At 36.6% G+C, this 17,072-nt stretch overlaps 1 protein-coding gene across 15 annotated transcripts in view; it reads right to left on the bottom strand.

Moving 5' to 3' along the window:
• The window catches only part of DEUP1 (deuterosome assembly protein 1), a 113,551-nt gene that overhangs the window by 46,304 nt on the left and 50,175 nt on the right, over nt 1-17,072 (bottom strand). For 12 of the 15 annotated variants that reach the window (XM_067750680.1, XM_067750681.1, XM_067750682.1 and 9 more), the window contains 4 exons: nt 14,533-14,646; nt 12,284-12,526; nt 6,205-6,350; nt 2,701-2,806 (listed from right to left, as the gene is read on the bottom strand). In XM_067750680.1, coding sequence (XP_067606781.1) covers nt 2,701-2,806; nt 6,205-6,350; nt 12,284-12,526; nt 14,533-14,646 — 609 coding nt within the window. The remainder of the gene's footprint in view (nt 1-2,700; nt 2,807-6,204; nt 6,351-12,283; nt 12,527-14,532; nt 14,647-17,072) is intronic. The other 3 variants (XM_067750685.1, XM_067750688.1, XM_067750689.1) reach the window with 3 other exon arrangements.

Genomic DNA, 17,072 nt, shown 5'->3' with positions numbered 1-17,072 from the left:
CAGAAAATTAAGATACATAACTGTTCACAGTCACATTCTTGGTGACAGGCAGTCTGATTCCAGGTCCTTACCCATTGTTCTATGTAACCTCTGTGAGCATAGCCCTAGAACGTGGTTCCCACATTGGAAAAAAGCCAGAGTGGGATGACCTAACATGGAAAGTTCTCAGGTCAGTAAGGCAACCATGGTCCAGCCTCAGGCTTTATACCATCAATCTCTCACCTGAGTCTATTCTTTTTATCAAAATTTTTAGAATTTCAGAGTTGGACATAACCTTAGAAATCACATGGCCTAACTCCATCATTAAAAAAATGGAAAAACAAAGGCTCATAGGGAAAGGAACTGACTGGGTCTAAGTTATCCAGCTCCTAAGAACAGAAGCGTAGACTAGGAGACTGAAGTACAAATACCCTTACCCCAGGACAATATTACACATCTCCTTTCATCTCCCATCTTCTCTCTCCAATTTTTTTCTCTTACAATTTATTTGATGAACAATGGGGTTGTTCTATCATTTGCCCCAATTTGGATTTTGCTGATTGCATCCCCATGGTGTAGTTTAACATGTTCTCTTAAAATGGTATTTTTAAAATGTGGGAAAAAAATGAATATATTATCATGAAGAAGGAGTAAACTATTTTCATTATTTTTACAACATTTAGATATTAAAACATGCTATACTGCAAAATTTCTTTTTAAATGAGATTAATTTACCTAGCTGTAAATGACTTTTGGCTTTATTAAAAATGTCAATTTTATCACAAAATAAGTTACTAAAAATCATTCTATATTGACAAAAGAGAAAGAAATAAAACACTTGCAAGATTCATAGTACATGGCTCTTGTTGGTTTTATTACAAGAGAATGAAAATGCTCTCTACAAACACTTCCCAGAAACTATAGCTATTTATACACAATTCATTTGTTACCTTTTCTGCACAGCAATGCATTATCTAGAGGTCTCCCAGAGTCTGTAAAGAGATTTGTGTCTTGCAGTCTCTCCCTCCACATCAAAACTGTGCAAAATCAGTAGATTCCTTCTAAGTTTTATTACTCTACCTAAATCTATGAGGTTAAGAACGGTGTAACTATACTTTAGGAGGATTTAATCAACCTTTTATCATAATGTATTCACTGGGGACTCCAGTCAAGAACAGTTTTTAAAGTTATATTTTAAAATATCAGTAAAATAAGTTTCATGGGATTATGTGAAAAATATAAGGAAAATGATCAGTAATTCATAACACCTTTTCTACACTTAATAGTTGCCTGACAGTCAATTCTTCAGGAGATGGGATTTGGCTTTTACATTATTATATTTCCTACAGAAATAAGCAGTACAGCAACAGTCCTACTAGATACTCAATAAATGTTTGTTTAATTTATACAAACAACTGAATTTATGACCCTATACAATTATGGGAGACTTCAGCCTTAATATTAATTAATTTGTTCTCTAAATATTTATTTTCTCATTGTGTGTCAGGCACTTTGCTGGGCACCGGATGATAATTCAAAGGCACACCCAGTATTTTCCTGCTTTTAACAATTGTTTAGACTATACAGCATTGAATATTCTGTGTAATCCTTAAACTGAAAGACCAGAGAAGTGGGTAGCAGCCGTGAGAAACTCATGGGAAAGCCACTACTGAATTTGACTAGAGGAAGAAGAGAAGACAGTTTTTGTAGCTGCCTAGCTCCTGTCAGAGTACTTGGCACATGTTAGGTGCTCAAAGACAAAATGTGGGTGTCACCAATAACAAGAGCAGCCAACATCTATTAGGTGCTTCCTCTGAGCTAGGTAGGCCCCGTTTTAAGCACTTTACTTGCATTATTTTATGGATTTAATGGAAGAGTATGAATTCATACTCTTAAAGGAAGAGTATGAATCCTGGAGCCAGATTGCCTGGATTCAAATCCGGCCCCTGCTACTTACTAGTTATATAATATTGGTGGAAATTGCTGATCTTCTCTGTGCCTTAGTTTCCTTAAATGTAAAAGAGGGTAGTATTAGTACCTACCTTATAAGATGGTTGTGAGGAATACATGAATTAGGATTTGTTAAGCCCTTAGAACAGCTTCTGGCACATGGCAAGCATTGTTTAAGCTTGTTTAATCCTCATCACAACCTTATGAGGTAGGGCGAATTATCCCACCCCCATCCTAGAAATGAGAAACACAAGCAGCTCGCATAGGCAACTTCCCAAAGCTCACGCACCTAGCGTGTGGTTGAGTGCAGGCCTCTGCTTTCACACTTCCTGCGCTCAGCTACCCTGCACTGAGCCACAGGCCCTCTGTGTTTCCTGGGCAGTCTCCCAGCAGCAGAGTGATGACCTAAGGTTTGTCTTTCTTGTAGCATCACACAGAGGAGTGTCAGAATTAGCAGCTTGGTAGGTTATTATCTTAGGAGAAAACACAGAAGGAAAAAGAAGGGAGTGTGGGGGCTTCCCTGGTGGCGCAGTGGTTGAGAGTCCGCCTGCCGATGCAGGGGACACAGGTTCGTGCCCTGATCCGGGATGATCCCACATGCCGCGGAGCGGCTGGGCCCGTGAGCCATGGCCGCTGAGCCTATGCCACAACAGTGAGGGGCCCGCGTACTGCAAAAAAAAAAGAACGGAGTGAGAGGGAAGATGTTTTTCCCCCTTTGTATTCAGAGACTTCAGATCTGCCTGGAAGAACAAAGCTCATTATTTGCCATACCTTGTTCAATTCTTTTTCATGATTTGGTTGATCTGGGGTCACTGCAAACAGCTCTTTCCGTTGTTTTTCTGATTCTTTAATAGATGGTGAATAAGATGATTCAAGTCTACAAATTATAATGAGTAAAAATTAAGCTTAACTTGATAAATTGTTGTGATTATATTGTTAATTTAGGCCATCATAGGATGCAGAGATAGATTATTAGTCCGCTGGAAACATTTCTAGTTACAGAAATGGCAAGTTCTAATACATTCAGGTCCCATAAGTATTTGCATATTTAACTGAGTGCAAATAGTCTTAGTGAAAAAAATAAAACCTAGTTATTAATATGGAATTTCAATTATACATTAAAAATTGGCTGAATACTGGATTTGCATATGTAGATAAGATTTTTGGATAAGAAGAAAAGACTGTTTGGTATAATAAAATAGCTTGGGAGCCAGTTTAAAAAAGAAAATACACCTGACCTGCTTCTACATCGTGGAAAGGAACTATGTCAGGAGATGTCTGAGGGGAGCCGCTACTCTGTAAAAGTGATTCAAAATGATTAAATCTGACAGGCTACCCAGAGAGAGTGCAAATATGTCTATTTTTTGGCTGCTCAATTTATAAAATGGAATAGCAACCATATATGGACACTAGAGAGGAAAGGCAGAAACTAGTATAAAAAGTACCATTTCCATAGGAAGGTTGGAGAACTAGAAACAGGTAATGTTCACTTCCACATCAGGGAGGTTGGTAAAATTAAAAAAACATTAAAACAGAAAAATAAAGATAACCAGGCAAGAAAAGAAACATGCTTTCCACTATTGCTGGACCAACCTGGTAGAGTCTGGGGTTTTGAGGAATGTACCCACCTATAAGTGAGCATAATTTTAGATTTCCAAAGAGCTTTTTAAAAAGTTCCACAAATCGAAAACTTAAGCCACACATTCAAACACAACAAAATCTGAGTAATGATAGAGAAATAACTAATGTAAAGATGGAAAATAAAGGGCTCTTTTAAAAGGTATAAATTAATAGTGATACCCCTGAGGTACACATGTCTGGACTGGACTGCTTTTATTCTGATTATCAAATATACATGTTAAGTGTAGAAAACAGTTTATCAGAGTATATACTGCGATAAATTGTCATCTAGGAAAAACTGTTGTCAGCATTTTTGTGTACATTAATTGTCTTTTTTGCCTGTGTATGGAAACATACATGTTTCCTGTACAATTAGAATGTACTGAACACATTATTTTTCAGTCTCCTTTTGTTTCCCACTCAGTAATATATTGTATTTTATCCAATATTCTCCTAAAACATTATTTCAGGATCAATCTTAAATTTCTCTTATTTGCTATGATTTTAAAAAGGTGAAAAATGAAATTTCCTAATTTTTTAATTCTTCCTAAGCAATTCAGGGAGTGGAATGCTGAACTGAATGGTAAAACCTCATAATGACCTTATAAATTTCAGTAAGTGAAGGGAACAAACATCAAGCTTTAATGTGGACAAGTTTAAAGAAGAAAACAATAATCATGCTAATATAAAGATATAAAGGAACTATCATTTATCTTGTAAGAAGGGAATGTAGAAATTATTTTTATAACTCTCAGAACGTATCAGCCCAAGGTGTTTCTATAAGTAAGACAAGAAAAAGCTAACAAAATCTTAGCATTACGGAGAAAGGTTCTGAAAATGAATGAAGACATTATAATGCTACTATTATAAAGCCATTGTGTGTCTACACTCAGTAGCCATGGCTGCTTCACCTTAATACAGCTGTAAAGACAAAACAGAGTCTAAATTCAAAAAAAAACCCAAAACAATAAAGAGGATAGAATCATGCTCATATGAGCACAAACTAAAAGAATTAGAAACTTTTAGTGGGAAAGATGAAGGCTGAGAAGACTCTGCCCAAAGTCTGAAATACAATGGAAGCTGTGAAAAGTTAAATATCTATCTTTTCATCAAATCTCAGAATACTAGAACTGAAGAATATCCTCCAAATTAGAAAGATGTAGCTTGGAGACCAAAATATATACCAACTTAAATAGAAGATGGCAAGCAGGCATACCAGAAGAGTCGTATTAGCCAAATATGTGAATAACGGCAAGATTTTAGATTAAATCATGTATTGAAGGACAGTTGGCAATGTCTGGAATTCAGCATTGGCCTTGTGAGGAAGTTCCAGAGAAAATACCTACAATGCTCTTCACAAACCAGAGCTAGACATGGGTTGAATGGTTTGCTCTTGTAGGAAACTTCTTACGTTTTTAGGCATATATATTCCTTGCGCAAAGACATTTCTCACCAACTCACCACACTGGGACAGTGCCTTGCACATAATATATTTCCAATGGATTTATTAATGATCAGCGGTGATGACATATAGCTTATATATCTGAGCACTCTATAATGCTAACTGGCTAACAGGCATTCTACCATCCCTCGTTAGATGCACAGTAGGTCATTTTTACGGATCTTAATTTGCCATTTGTTGTTAAGCGTAGACCTCAAAGAAATGCTAGCAGATCCCACAACTTTGAAGAAATAATTATTGCCTTTAAAACAATGTAATGATCCTTCAATAAAATATCCCTTACCATTTGGCTATTCAGTTTCTAAAATCCTATCATTGGTCTGGCATTCGCCTTCAGATGTATGAAGGATTCAAGTTCTAATGAGAATTAGAACATCAGTGAATAGTTAGAACATTCAAACTGTCTATTCACAAACATAAACATTTAATAATCCTCTGAAGTTCCATTTCCTTTGTGGTTAGGTAGTACACAATATCTGTCTGATTTTAAAAAAGGGAAAAAAAGTCTGGTCTAACAAAACCCTTGATGGAACTGACACGGTGGTGAGTGTGGAGGCCAAAATAAATACAACATTTATGAGTGAAAAGTTAGTAACAGGTTTAAGGCCAACAAAATAAAAATATTTGAAAAATATGGAATAAATCTTATTTACCAACACTGATAATTAAATACCAGCTCTATTCTATTGTTTTTACGATATTCTGAAGAATAAAGTTCTAAGAAAGTCTCTGACTTCATTATGACACATAAATGTCCACATATCAGAGCATGATATAATTTTCTAGGTGAGTAAAGATACTGATTTTGAAGATAAATAATCACTAACTTTTTTTTTTTTTTTGCGGTACTCGGGCCTCTCACTGTTGTGGCCTCTCCCGTTGCAGAGCACAGGCTCCGGACGCGCAGGCTCGGCGGCCATGGCTCACGGGCCCAGCCGCTCCGCGGCATGTGGGATCTTCCCGGACCGGGGCACGAACCCATGTCCCCTGCATCGGCAGGCGGACTCTCAACCACTGCGCCACCAGGGAAGCCCCCACTAACTTTATTTTTAATATCTAATATTACCTAATAATTAACAGCATGTTAATACAAAACTGACTTTTAATTCTAGTTTCAAATATAAAACTCTTAAAAACATTCAAACATGATGTTTTGAATAGTTTTTCTCAGGCTGCTGAATATAAAAATATACCTTTTTTTATTTTCTGGAGCACTTTGGCACTCTCCTAGTTTTAATAATTCTCTGTGCAACTGCAATCGTTCCATTTCTATAATTCTCAAGAGATCATCACGTGATTGTAACTCACTTTTCACCTCTGAGAGTCCTGCTGCCATGGCCTAAATAAAAACATCAAAAAATTTCAATTCTCACATTTGGATATCATGATGTATAATACTTTTAAAAATATTTAACATCTATGAAGCAGCCTAATTTCAAATGAACTGATATATCATCCTTTGCTGGCTCTGTCTTACAGAATTTCATTCATTTATTCAACATTTACTGAGCTCTTACTCTATGCTCAGCACTGAGGATACAGACACAGGATCTGTCCTCATGAGCTTACAGTCTAGTGATAAAGACAAAGAAGCATCCAAATATGGCCATACTGTATGAAAGAGGGAAACATAAAAGTATGAATAAAATATCAATGCATAAAATTTGAATGAATGCAAATAATTCCTAATTTAAATAAGATAATAGCCAAGAAAAATCTAATTTCAAAGCTGGCCAACAAAGTGAATTATAAACCATGGTTTACGGTTCCACTATTGCCCAATCATAGCCCTACTTCAGCTGGTAACTAGAAATACCAGCAATCCTGTGAGCCCAGTGTTTTATTTGGCTAATAGCAGGGACTTGAGCAAGTTTAGAAGCTGTTGGGAAGGATCTAGTTGGGAGAGAGAAGGGGTAATACTAACAGTGTCAGGTTCCTGAGAAGGTAGGTGGGGTGGGTCCCAAAGCACAAGTGAAAGAACTGCCTAAAGCAAAAGAGTCCCTCTGCTCCTGCAGTAGGAAAGAAGGAAGGAAGATGGAATGGAGACACGTATATGCATTTGGAAATGGGGAGCTAGGAGAGGGGCTACCTGTTGGCTTTTATTTTCCTTGTGAAGGAAAAAGGCAATGTCAGGTCAGTGGAAGGAGAGGTGGAGGTGGGGGTGGGGGAGGGGTTTTTGAGAGTGGAGAAGGTTTGAGATGGCCTTCAATGGGCATGGGAGAGTTAGTTGTTTGGAGCAACACAGTAGGACTCCTGGCAATGTTGATACTCATTTGAGGTTTGTGCCCATGACCTGTTGAGTGATTTTCTCCAGCAGAACTTGGCTGTTCTCTGGGAGAGAGGAATGGAAGAGTCCTTTCATATCAACAGGTCTCCTCCACTCAATTACACAGAGAAATGAATATTTATTAATGTAATTAATATTAACATATTAACATATTAATATATTTGATGACCCAAGTCGTCAAATCCATCGCCATTTTTATAGATGAGGAAATTGAGGGCCAGACTTGGTCCAAAGTTACATAGCTCATAAGTTGCAGATTCTGGAATGCAAAAATCCAGATCTTTTGTCTACTAGTTCAGTTAGAACATTCAAGACGCAAAAATAATTGTTTTGTGCAAAATAAGTAAAGCAGACCTGTAGCTTATCGGTAAAGTTGGGGGGGGGTGTTGTTCTGAGGGCACTGCTAATAAAGGCTGTAAAAAAACACTGTTGATATTTTCAAAAAATCATTTGTTCAATAATGCTTTATATATCAATAATAGATTCATTCAAATATAATCCATATACCATAAAATGCACCCACTTAAAGTGTACAGTTCGGGGGATTTGAGAATATTCACAAAGTTGTGCAAGCATCACCACTATCTAATTCCAGAACAGTTTCATCACTCCTAAAATAAACCACATACCCATGAGCAACCACTCCTCATTTTCCCTTCCTTCCAACCCCTGGCAACCACTACCGTATGTTGTGTCTCTATGGAATTACCTATTCTGCACAATTCATACAAATGGAATCATATGACATGTGGCCTTTTGTGATTGGTTTCTTTCTCTGGGCATAATGCTTCCAAGGTTCATCCATGTTGTAGCATGTATCAGTACTTCATTCCTTTTTATTAATAATATTTAATTGTATAGATATACCATTTTATTTATTCATCAATTGATGAACATTTGGGTATTTCCTTTTTTTTTAGCTATTATGAATAATGCTGTTATGAAATTCATGTATAAGCTTTTACGTGAACATACGTTTTCTTATTCATTAATTCTTACGCAAAAATTCACAGCTTAGAATTACAATCATGTAGACAGTATAGGACATATGGGTTCCCAGATAAACTTTCTTTTTTTTTTTTACCAAAGTCTTAAATATAATGTATTATTTTCCAGGAGACCTAGAGACCTGGGCTCAGTAAAAGACCTAGCTGCAATACTTTAGCCCCAGAAATTCCTGGCTGATTTGGAAATAAGAATGAAAATATATTCAAATAGGTGACCTAACAGACTTGTTTGGATAAAGTCCTTGTCTCAAACAGTGGGGATTTTTCAGATGAGGTTAAAATTCCAAAATAAACAAAAGAAATGTGAAACAATAGATTAGCAAATAGAAAGACAAATTAACGATGTGAATTTCATCGATTACTTTACCCAATTGAGGAAGGCACTCTCCCGGCTCCCTGCATTGCAGATTTACTACCAGGGAGCAATCTAACATGAACCTGCATGTAGAAGAGTGGGCCTGCCTTCACTTGGGGAAGGGGTGGGGTACAAAAGGGCTCTAACTCCAGGACAATGAAATGTAGTGTCACCATGGAATTCTGTAAAATGTGATAATAATGGAGTCTATTTGTGTACTGTCATTAGAAAATAATACCTAAAAGAGAGACATTTGGGGCTTCCCTGGTGGCGCAGTGGTTGGGAGTCCGCCTGCCGATGCAGGGGACACAAGTTCGTGCCCCGGTCCGGGAGGATCGCACGTGCCACGGAGCGGCTGTGCCCGTGAGCCATGGCCGCTGAGCCTGCGCGTCCGGAGCCTGTGCTCCGCAACGGGAGAGGCCACAACAGTGAGAGGCCCGCGTACCGCAAAAAAAAAAAAAAAAAAAAAAAAAAAAGAGTGACATTTGGAGATATCATTAAGGGAAAAAAAGCTTCTTTGTGATCTAGCTGCACAGGTAGAAGAATTTATGTTAGAATTGAAACTTTTACAATAATAATGATTTGACAGGTTTTTCTAACATGAAGGAATATGTGAAAGTTTTTAATTATAATTGACAAGATTATGTAAAATTGATTAGAAAGTGCAAAAAAATAAGCTTTGTTGATATTGATAAATTGAGTTGTTTTCTGACTTGTGTAATATCCCTTTGAATTCAATGTTAATAATACTGAGTTGACACAAGAATTGGTGATTTAACTTAGATTAGGTGATTTAAAATTAGCATGCTTTTGTATAAAAGTCAAATCAATTATTTGTCAGTGTGGATGCAAATATTCAGGAAAAATGATTCTTTGGTACTTGATTCAGTTACTGGAACACTTTCAAGTTTGCTTGGAACAACTTGGGTATGTAGATCTCTACCTTTTTAACTGTAAATTTTATGAAATCTTAATACAGATTGGGAACTTCCGGTGAATACTAAACATCCAAATTGAGATGTGTAAGTGTAACATACACACCAGATTTTGAAGACTTAGTATGAAAAGAAACGTAAAATATCTCATTAATAATTTTTTACATTGATTATATGTTGAAATGATAACTCTTTGGATATATGCTGTGTTACATAAAGTTTATTACAATTATCTATTAATTTCACCCATTTCGTATTACTTCTTTTAATGTGGCTACTAGAAAAGTTTAAATTACATTTGTGGTTTGCATTATATTTCTATTGGACAGTGCTGCTCTAGTACCTTAATGACACATTTACAAGCAAAGAAAAAAGGTCCATTTTTTAGGCATAGATATTAGAAAAAATGCAGAACAATTTATTTCTGTCATTAACTGCCAATGGGAAATATTGTACACTTTCAAAACGTGAGTAATGCAGCACAGTAAATAAACATATGCAATGGAATTAATAGCTATGCTGACACATTTCAAGGTTGTGGAAAGACAAGTGAGAAGGTGTGATTCGTGTGAAAATTCAGATGCAGCTGGCATTAAAGTGTGTTGTAAACTAAAGAGAATTTTATATACAATAAGTGACAGTAATTCAGACTGAAATGGTTGTCTTTTTAAATTCATGTGCAAGACGTGGAACACCATCATATGACAGTTTTGCAAAAAGAGAAGAGAAACTTCTTTCTAAATACATGCACTTGTTACAGTGATTATTCACTTCTAATTATTCCCATTTGGTAAAATATAAATTTTGTAAAACTAGTTTGAGGCCCATCTGTTTAGTTAGAAATTTGCTTAATGGTTTGAGAGAAGCAGTGAGTTTGAACCCTCAATCAGCTATCAAGCAGTAAATAATTGATACTTATTCTAAAGCAAAAGAATGAAACGTAAGTAAAATTTGGAAGTAAAACAGGGAAAAGGCCAAACAAAAGCAGCATTTTTTTCTAGTTGCATCAAAACTAATTAGTGTTTTCCTGGAAGTAGAAATCTTAGCTTTTAGACACCTTGAAGTTTTTGAAGCAAATTACTTCTCAAAAATCTTTTCATTAGAACTATAATATATTTTGTGTGTGTGTGTGTGAACCATACTCCAGAATAATTTGCTTTTTTTTTTCTGCAAGTGAACCCTTGTGATCCTGGTGCAGCCTCTAGCAGTATAAAGACAGCTGCAAAATGTAAATTTAAGTCGTCTTTAAATCAGGGCCAGAGGTGTGACCCGTGGCCCCTGTCCAGGGGGATGAAGGGGAAGCAGCCCCTGGGAGGAAGGGGAGCCTGTCAGAACTAGCAGTCACGCAAACCCAGCTCCACCAGGACTGGTGGGCTGATGGCGAGCTAAACACTAGAAAGCACCTGGACAAGCTCTAGAGCAGAAGGGGAGGGGCTCGTCTCACTTACATTCTAGTGAATCCAGAGAAAACATCATCAATAACTTTTCTGTTTCTAGAAGATGTATGACTTTCTCAGTGTTTAGCATTTGTGGTTTAGCCTGGTTTGTGTACATCTGCTTTCTCATTTGTATTGGAATAACACCCCCTCCCCAAACAAAGCTGGAGTTTGGGGTGGGAAGCTGTACTTCTCGTAGAAATGCCACAGGATAGGAGAAGCTGGGAGCCTGTGCTCTGTCCCCTTGCCAACGTGGGGACAGGGGAACACAGAAGATAGATGCTGGCAGAGAAAGAAGTGAAAGGATGAATCCCACACGTAATCCCACATACAATGTGGCAGAAGGAGGGAAGGAGAAGTCGGCCCAACACTAAGAAGTGACCCTGGGAAGAAGAACCTGAGGTGGAATATCTTAGAGAAGTGGGAGTCTGCTCAGGCAGTGACCTGGAAAGGTGACCTCAGCCTGAGGAGGGAATAGAGTGGGACTAAGAAATGGGCCAACTGACACAGAGGAATCAGTAGAAAGAGGCTGAATGTTTGCTGGTGGGAGATAAGACCTAGAATGGGAGAGAAAACCACAGAATGTCTCAAGTAACTGGGAGAGCCATGAATAAGAAATACACATTTAGTCGAGAAATTGGTAATGATCAATTTTGATGAATGCTGCATAACCTTCTTAGCGGTTCCAAGAGAGAGACAAAAAAAAGATTTTTGAGTTAAGAAAAAAATTAATCCTTGGAAAAACCATCCATCACATCTACCAAGGTGGAGTTACCTCCTATTTGGTAAACGATTATGATAAGGTTAATGGCGATAAATCACAGGGAGTGACCCTCATGCCTCTCAGGGAGGTGATTAGATTGTCAAACCCTTAATCATTTCCTGGGTCTCCAGCCCAGGACTCCTGAGAGGCAAAGAGGCACAGTGTCAGAGAGAATGAACACTGGAGACAGAGGGTGTGGTGTGGCTAAAGGGCCATGGTTTTTAGGAAGAGAGGTCTGTGAGAGACCACTGTTCTACTGCACTGGTAATATTTATTATCACGTCGCTGCAGAACCCGAGTGCACCTAGTGGGGAAAAGTACCCACGGGAATACTGAACTTACTCATCAAGTAAGAATTACTTATTAAGAGGAAATATGAGCTGAATTTACATATGTAATAAAAAATTAGCTTTCTAATCCACATGCCTGTTGAGTCATCATTTGTACAACTCATGGGCTATAACAGTTGAAAAACAAATAAATCCTTACCTGGCACTGTCTTTGGTACATTTTTAGTTCTTGTAAGAGCTTCTGATTTTCATCTTGTAACTTATTCCTGCTTAGCGCTATTTCACTCACAGCTGATTTTAATTTTTCAATAATGAACTCATCTCTTTCATTGGTTTCACAACTGGTATCTGGTTCGCATATCCAAGGAATTTCAGAGCTGCTGTCTTCTTCTATGTCCTGTTTTTTACTATTTAGTGGAGTTTGGTAACTTTGCTCCTGTTTCTGAGAAATATGAAAATTGTGTCAGTTAAGTGAAGAGTATCGTATTTAAGCTTACATAAAGTTCAAGAATGATAGAAAAGAATTAGTAAAAACATCTTTAAATATATTATTAGATAGTGAAGCTTTGTCCTTCATAATTCAGTCTTGTGTTTATTCTAAAACCTGAATTTCAGGTGGCATAAAGAGAAAATATATCTGTATAACCTCAGAGCATAGATGCAGAGTAGAGTAGATGGCTTTTGCTAGGGAATTCTTATTCAGCAAAAAAGAAAATATAGAAGATATGAAAAAAAGCATGGATTCAATTACATAATAGCTGAAAATGTCTCTATGACAAAAAATAAACAAAATAAAAAAAATCTGGATTGTACAAAGAAGTTGTCAACATGTATAACAAGGGTAATTTCTGATGTACAAAAACTTCTACACATCAATAAGAAAAAGACAAACAACACAAAAGAAAAGTGGGCAAAGTTTATGCACAGGCAATTCACAGAAGAGGAAATGAAAAAGGCTGAAAAACACAAGAAGAGATGCTCAACCTTACAAGTAGTCAGAGAAACGTAAAACAAATGAAGTCAAGGTTACTATTAGTCCATCAAGTTAGTAAAAATCAAAAGACTGATAGTCCATGCTGGTGAGAGTAGGGGTAGTCTTGTTGCCTGTTCATGAATTATAAATTACTATCATTTTTAAGAAAGGAATCTGCTAATATTTATTAAAATTTTGAATGAACAAACCCTTTGGCTCAGCGATCATTTCTAGGATTTTTATTTAACAAAACGAAAGTATTCGTATTTAAAGATGTACATACAAGGGTATTTGTTACACTACTGTAATAGCAGAAAACTGGAAACAACCTGAGTGTTAGTTAATAAGGAAATGATTGAAAGAATTATGGTACATCTGCGATATACTATGGTATATATGATATATATACACTATATACTTTGAAATATTTTAATTAAGTAGTGACTCAAAAGGCTCTTCATGGCTTATTAAGTAAAAAAGCAAAATTTAAAAAAGAAAAATATACAATTTCCACACAAGCATATATTTACATATTTGCACAAACAAAAGAAAATGTATGTGAAGATAAACACCTAATTGTTAACAGTGTTTATATTAAATGGATAAGAATGAAATAGAGGATGAGGCTATCAGTTTTACATCACATTATTTTGTATTGTTGAATTCAGGGAACATGTATAACATATAATTCAAGTAACTTAAAGAAAGAATGAAAAATAAGTATATATCAAACAAAAATGTTTCTTACCAGCTTTAATAAAAATTCAAAATTCCTTAGGTAAGCCTTTAAGGCTTATTACAATCTAATATCCAACTCGCCAGCCTTCCCTCCCGCCTACTGCCCCTTCACCTCCCACATGGACTTCCAGCCAATTGGCCCACTTTCCATTCCCTGAATTTGCCTTTTGCTCTCTTGCCTCAGTGACTTTGCTCATGTTATTTCCACCACCTGGAATACATTCTCTCTTGTCTCAAAATATAGCCATTCTTCTTCTAGGCCCAGGCCTAGTCCCACCCCTGCTGGAGGATGTTTCCTGACTATGTCAGTCCAAATTTTTCTCGTACTCCTTCGACCTCCAAAAGGATTTGTATCCTTTTCATTCACTTGTCATTAATTATCTGTAAACCTGTACATGTATTATCTGTGTCTAGGCTGTAAGGTTCTACAGTGCCAGGATCAAGCAATCTTAAGACTTTCTAAATGACTTGCTCATAGGCATGCAAAAACATGTTATTTAATGACATAATAACAATGGAGAATTTTAATAGCACCACCTTCTGAGACATACAGACTAAAGTCACCATTACAGATATTTCACGCACTTGTAACTCTACCCAGTGTTGGACCTACTCTGGTTATTTTCCCTTAGTTGGCATTTGTATCTGTAGAAGGATTACATGCTGAATGGTAAAGAGAGTAATAGTATTTAACTTCTAATTTATTCTGATTTAGAGGATAGTATTAGATAATGTACCTGAAATGGATTACACTTCTCAGATAATACTTTTTGTTGAGCATCTAAAGAAACCAGATGAGTCTGATATAGTATCTCCTGTTTGTCCCATTCTCTTGACTTTGCTCTAAATTCCTTTAAAAAGTGGAGAGAGAAATATAAATTGAAAAAATTATTCATTTTAAAGCACAATGAACAGGGCTTCTTTCATTTGTACATCTTTCTTCTGAGAAAAAAAGTAAATCCATTCTTTCCCCATTAGGAAAACAAAAAAGTATCAAATCACTCATCTTGGATTTAGTAATAGATATATCTTCTAATTTTTGCTAGGAAAGTATGGAATTGAATCCGCTACTTTATTTTTATTTTTAATTTTTATTGGAGTATAGTTCCTTTACTGCATCTTTTTAAAAATAAGGATTTTTGTTTGTTAAAAATATAAAAAAATTTTTATAACAAATACTGATAACAAAGAGCGGAGTTTCAAACAATTTTTTGCATCAACCAGTACTTCCTTTCTATTTCCTGAGCTGACACCAGAAGTTTTTTTCCCTTCTTTCATTCTTTACACTCAGTCACCAAACCTGCTCTCTTGTTTTTGAGGGGGTGGGGCTTGGACTGATTTAGTGACTTTGTCCCCTGTGGCTTTCAAAACTGTTATCCCAGGTGAAGCCAAGATTGACCCATTCTTGAGAACAGACAGAACAACCATCTCAGGCCTCCTTTAGGCAGTACCAACTGGGCTAAGCTGGGGAAGAAGTGGTAGAACTACTTGATACAGCATGCTCTCAGTTCTTCACCGTTTTGCTCAAGTAGTGTCTTCACGGAGCCTGGTTATCTGTTCACAGATTTATAAGAGGAAAGAATGTGGCTTTGGGAATCCCAGAGAAAACTTCACTGCTTCTCAATTTTGCCTAGGGCTGGCCATCATATCTCATCTTTCTGTCCAGGCTGTAAGCAACTTAAGGGTAAGGACTATGTATTTCATTACTTTTGTATTGCTCACAGTGCATGACAAAGTGCCAGGCACCACGTACAGGGATGTACAAACAAAAGCATGGTATTAATATTTCTAAAAATGTAAACATTTCTCACTAAATTTTGCAAAGAAAACAATGTGGTTGGAAACAAACTCTATAGCTACTTAGTCCATAGCGATATATTACTGAATGTAGATACATGGCATGAATGCATTGATGTTTCCAATTATCAGCTCAGTAGTATTAATTGTAGTATTAGTAGTATTAGTGTCCAGCAGGTACTGTGGAGAGAGGAGAATTTGGAAATATTTCATGATTAAAAGAAACAAATTTTTGAAAGAAAAAATCAATTTATATATAAAATAAAGTAGGGAAATGTACATGTAAATAATTGTAAATTATTAGTACAATAATAGTGCCACATAAAAGCCATGCAGATGATGCCATGATTATCTTAGCCATCCCTAATAATATGTCAATTGGAAAAGAGTTCATTTGGCTAGAGAGATTGGCGATGTTTTGAAGATGGTTGAAATGACTGGATTGGCTAGCTGGAAAATAAATATATTAATTTAGAGAATGAAAGCTACAACTTGCTTAAAATGAGAATATGGCATTTCATATTTTCTATAGAGAAATGATTTTAAAGAATATTTGGGGAAATCTTCATTTTATAAATCCAAAAGTCCCAAAATAATCAGTGAAAGAAGGCTATAAATTGGGAGGTTTAATAGTAATTAAAGGTGACCTGAAATTGTGTGGTGGTAAGAAAGATGGAGAAATATAGATAGACCCTGTTTTAAATATATAATAATACCCTGATAAATAGACCATATTTATTAAGATAAATGGAGACAGTTCATTTAAAGTTATTGATTTTGATTCTGACATTTGACAATTTAAAATTAGGTACATGAAAACAGGGTCTTCAGAAATAGTGACAAATTTACAAAACTAGGTACACTTCAAATCAGTACAAGGTGGATTAAAAAATTGCTGTTTAATTTAGAAAGGAGTATTTGGAGTCAGAAGTCAAAATGTGGGCAAGGTTGACTTGCACAGTTCATATCTTTCAATGATATTAATACTTAACACCCAACAATCTCAATCTTGACAATAAATATTTCCCAGCATGCTTTAGGAGGAGGCAGGAACATCAGCCTCACTTCCTTACAAATTCTACAACAGGTAGAAATGAGGCCAAGAATGAGGCCAAACAAGGCTAAAAATGTGTGTCACAAACATATAGGCTGGTCCTTATAACAGTCTTGGCTTCCTCGGTCTTACAGATGTACTGATTTCAAGATCAGCAAACAGGGCTTCCCTGGTGGCGCAGTGGTTGAGAGTCCGCCTGCCGATGCGGGGGACATGGGTTCGTGCCCTGGTCCAAGAAGATCCCACATGCCGCGGAGCGGCTGGGCCCGTGAGCCATGGCTGCTAAGCCTGCGCGTCCGGAGCCTGTGCTCCGCAACGGGAGAGGCCACAACAGTGAGAGGCCCACATAACGCAAAAAAAAAAAAAAAAAAGAAAACAAATCAAGATCAGCAAACAAGTAAGCACAATATCTCCAGCAGTCATGGG

Source organism: Pseudorca crassidens, chromosome 9, assembly GCF_039906515.1.
Source record: "Pseudorca crassidens isolate mPseCra1 chromosome 9, mPseCra1.hap1, whole genome shotgun sequence".
Taxonomy (NCBI): domain Eukaryota; kingdom Metazoa; phylum Chordata; class Mammalia; order Artiodactyla; family Delphinidae; genus Pseudorca; species Pseudorca crassidens.
This window is presented reverse-complemented; position numbering and strand designations above follow the sequence as displayed.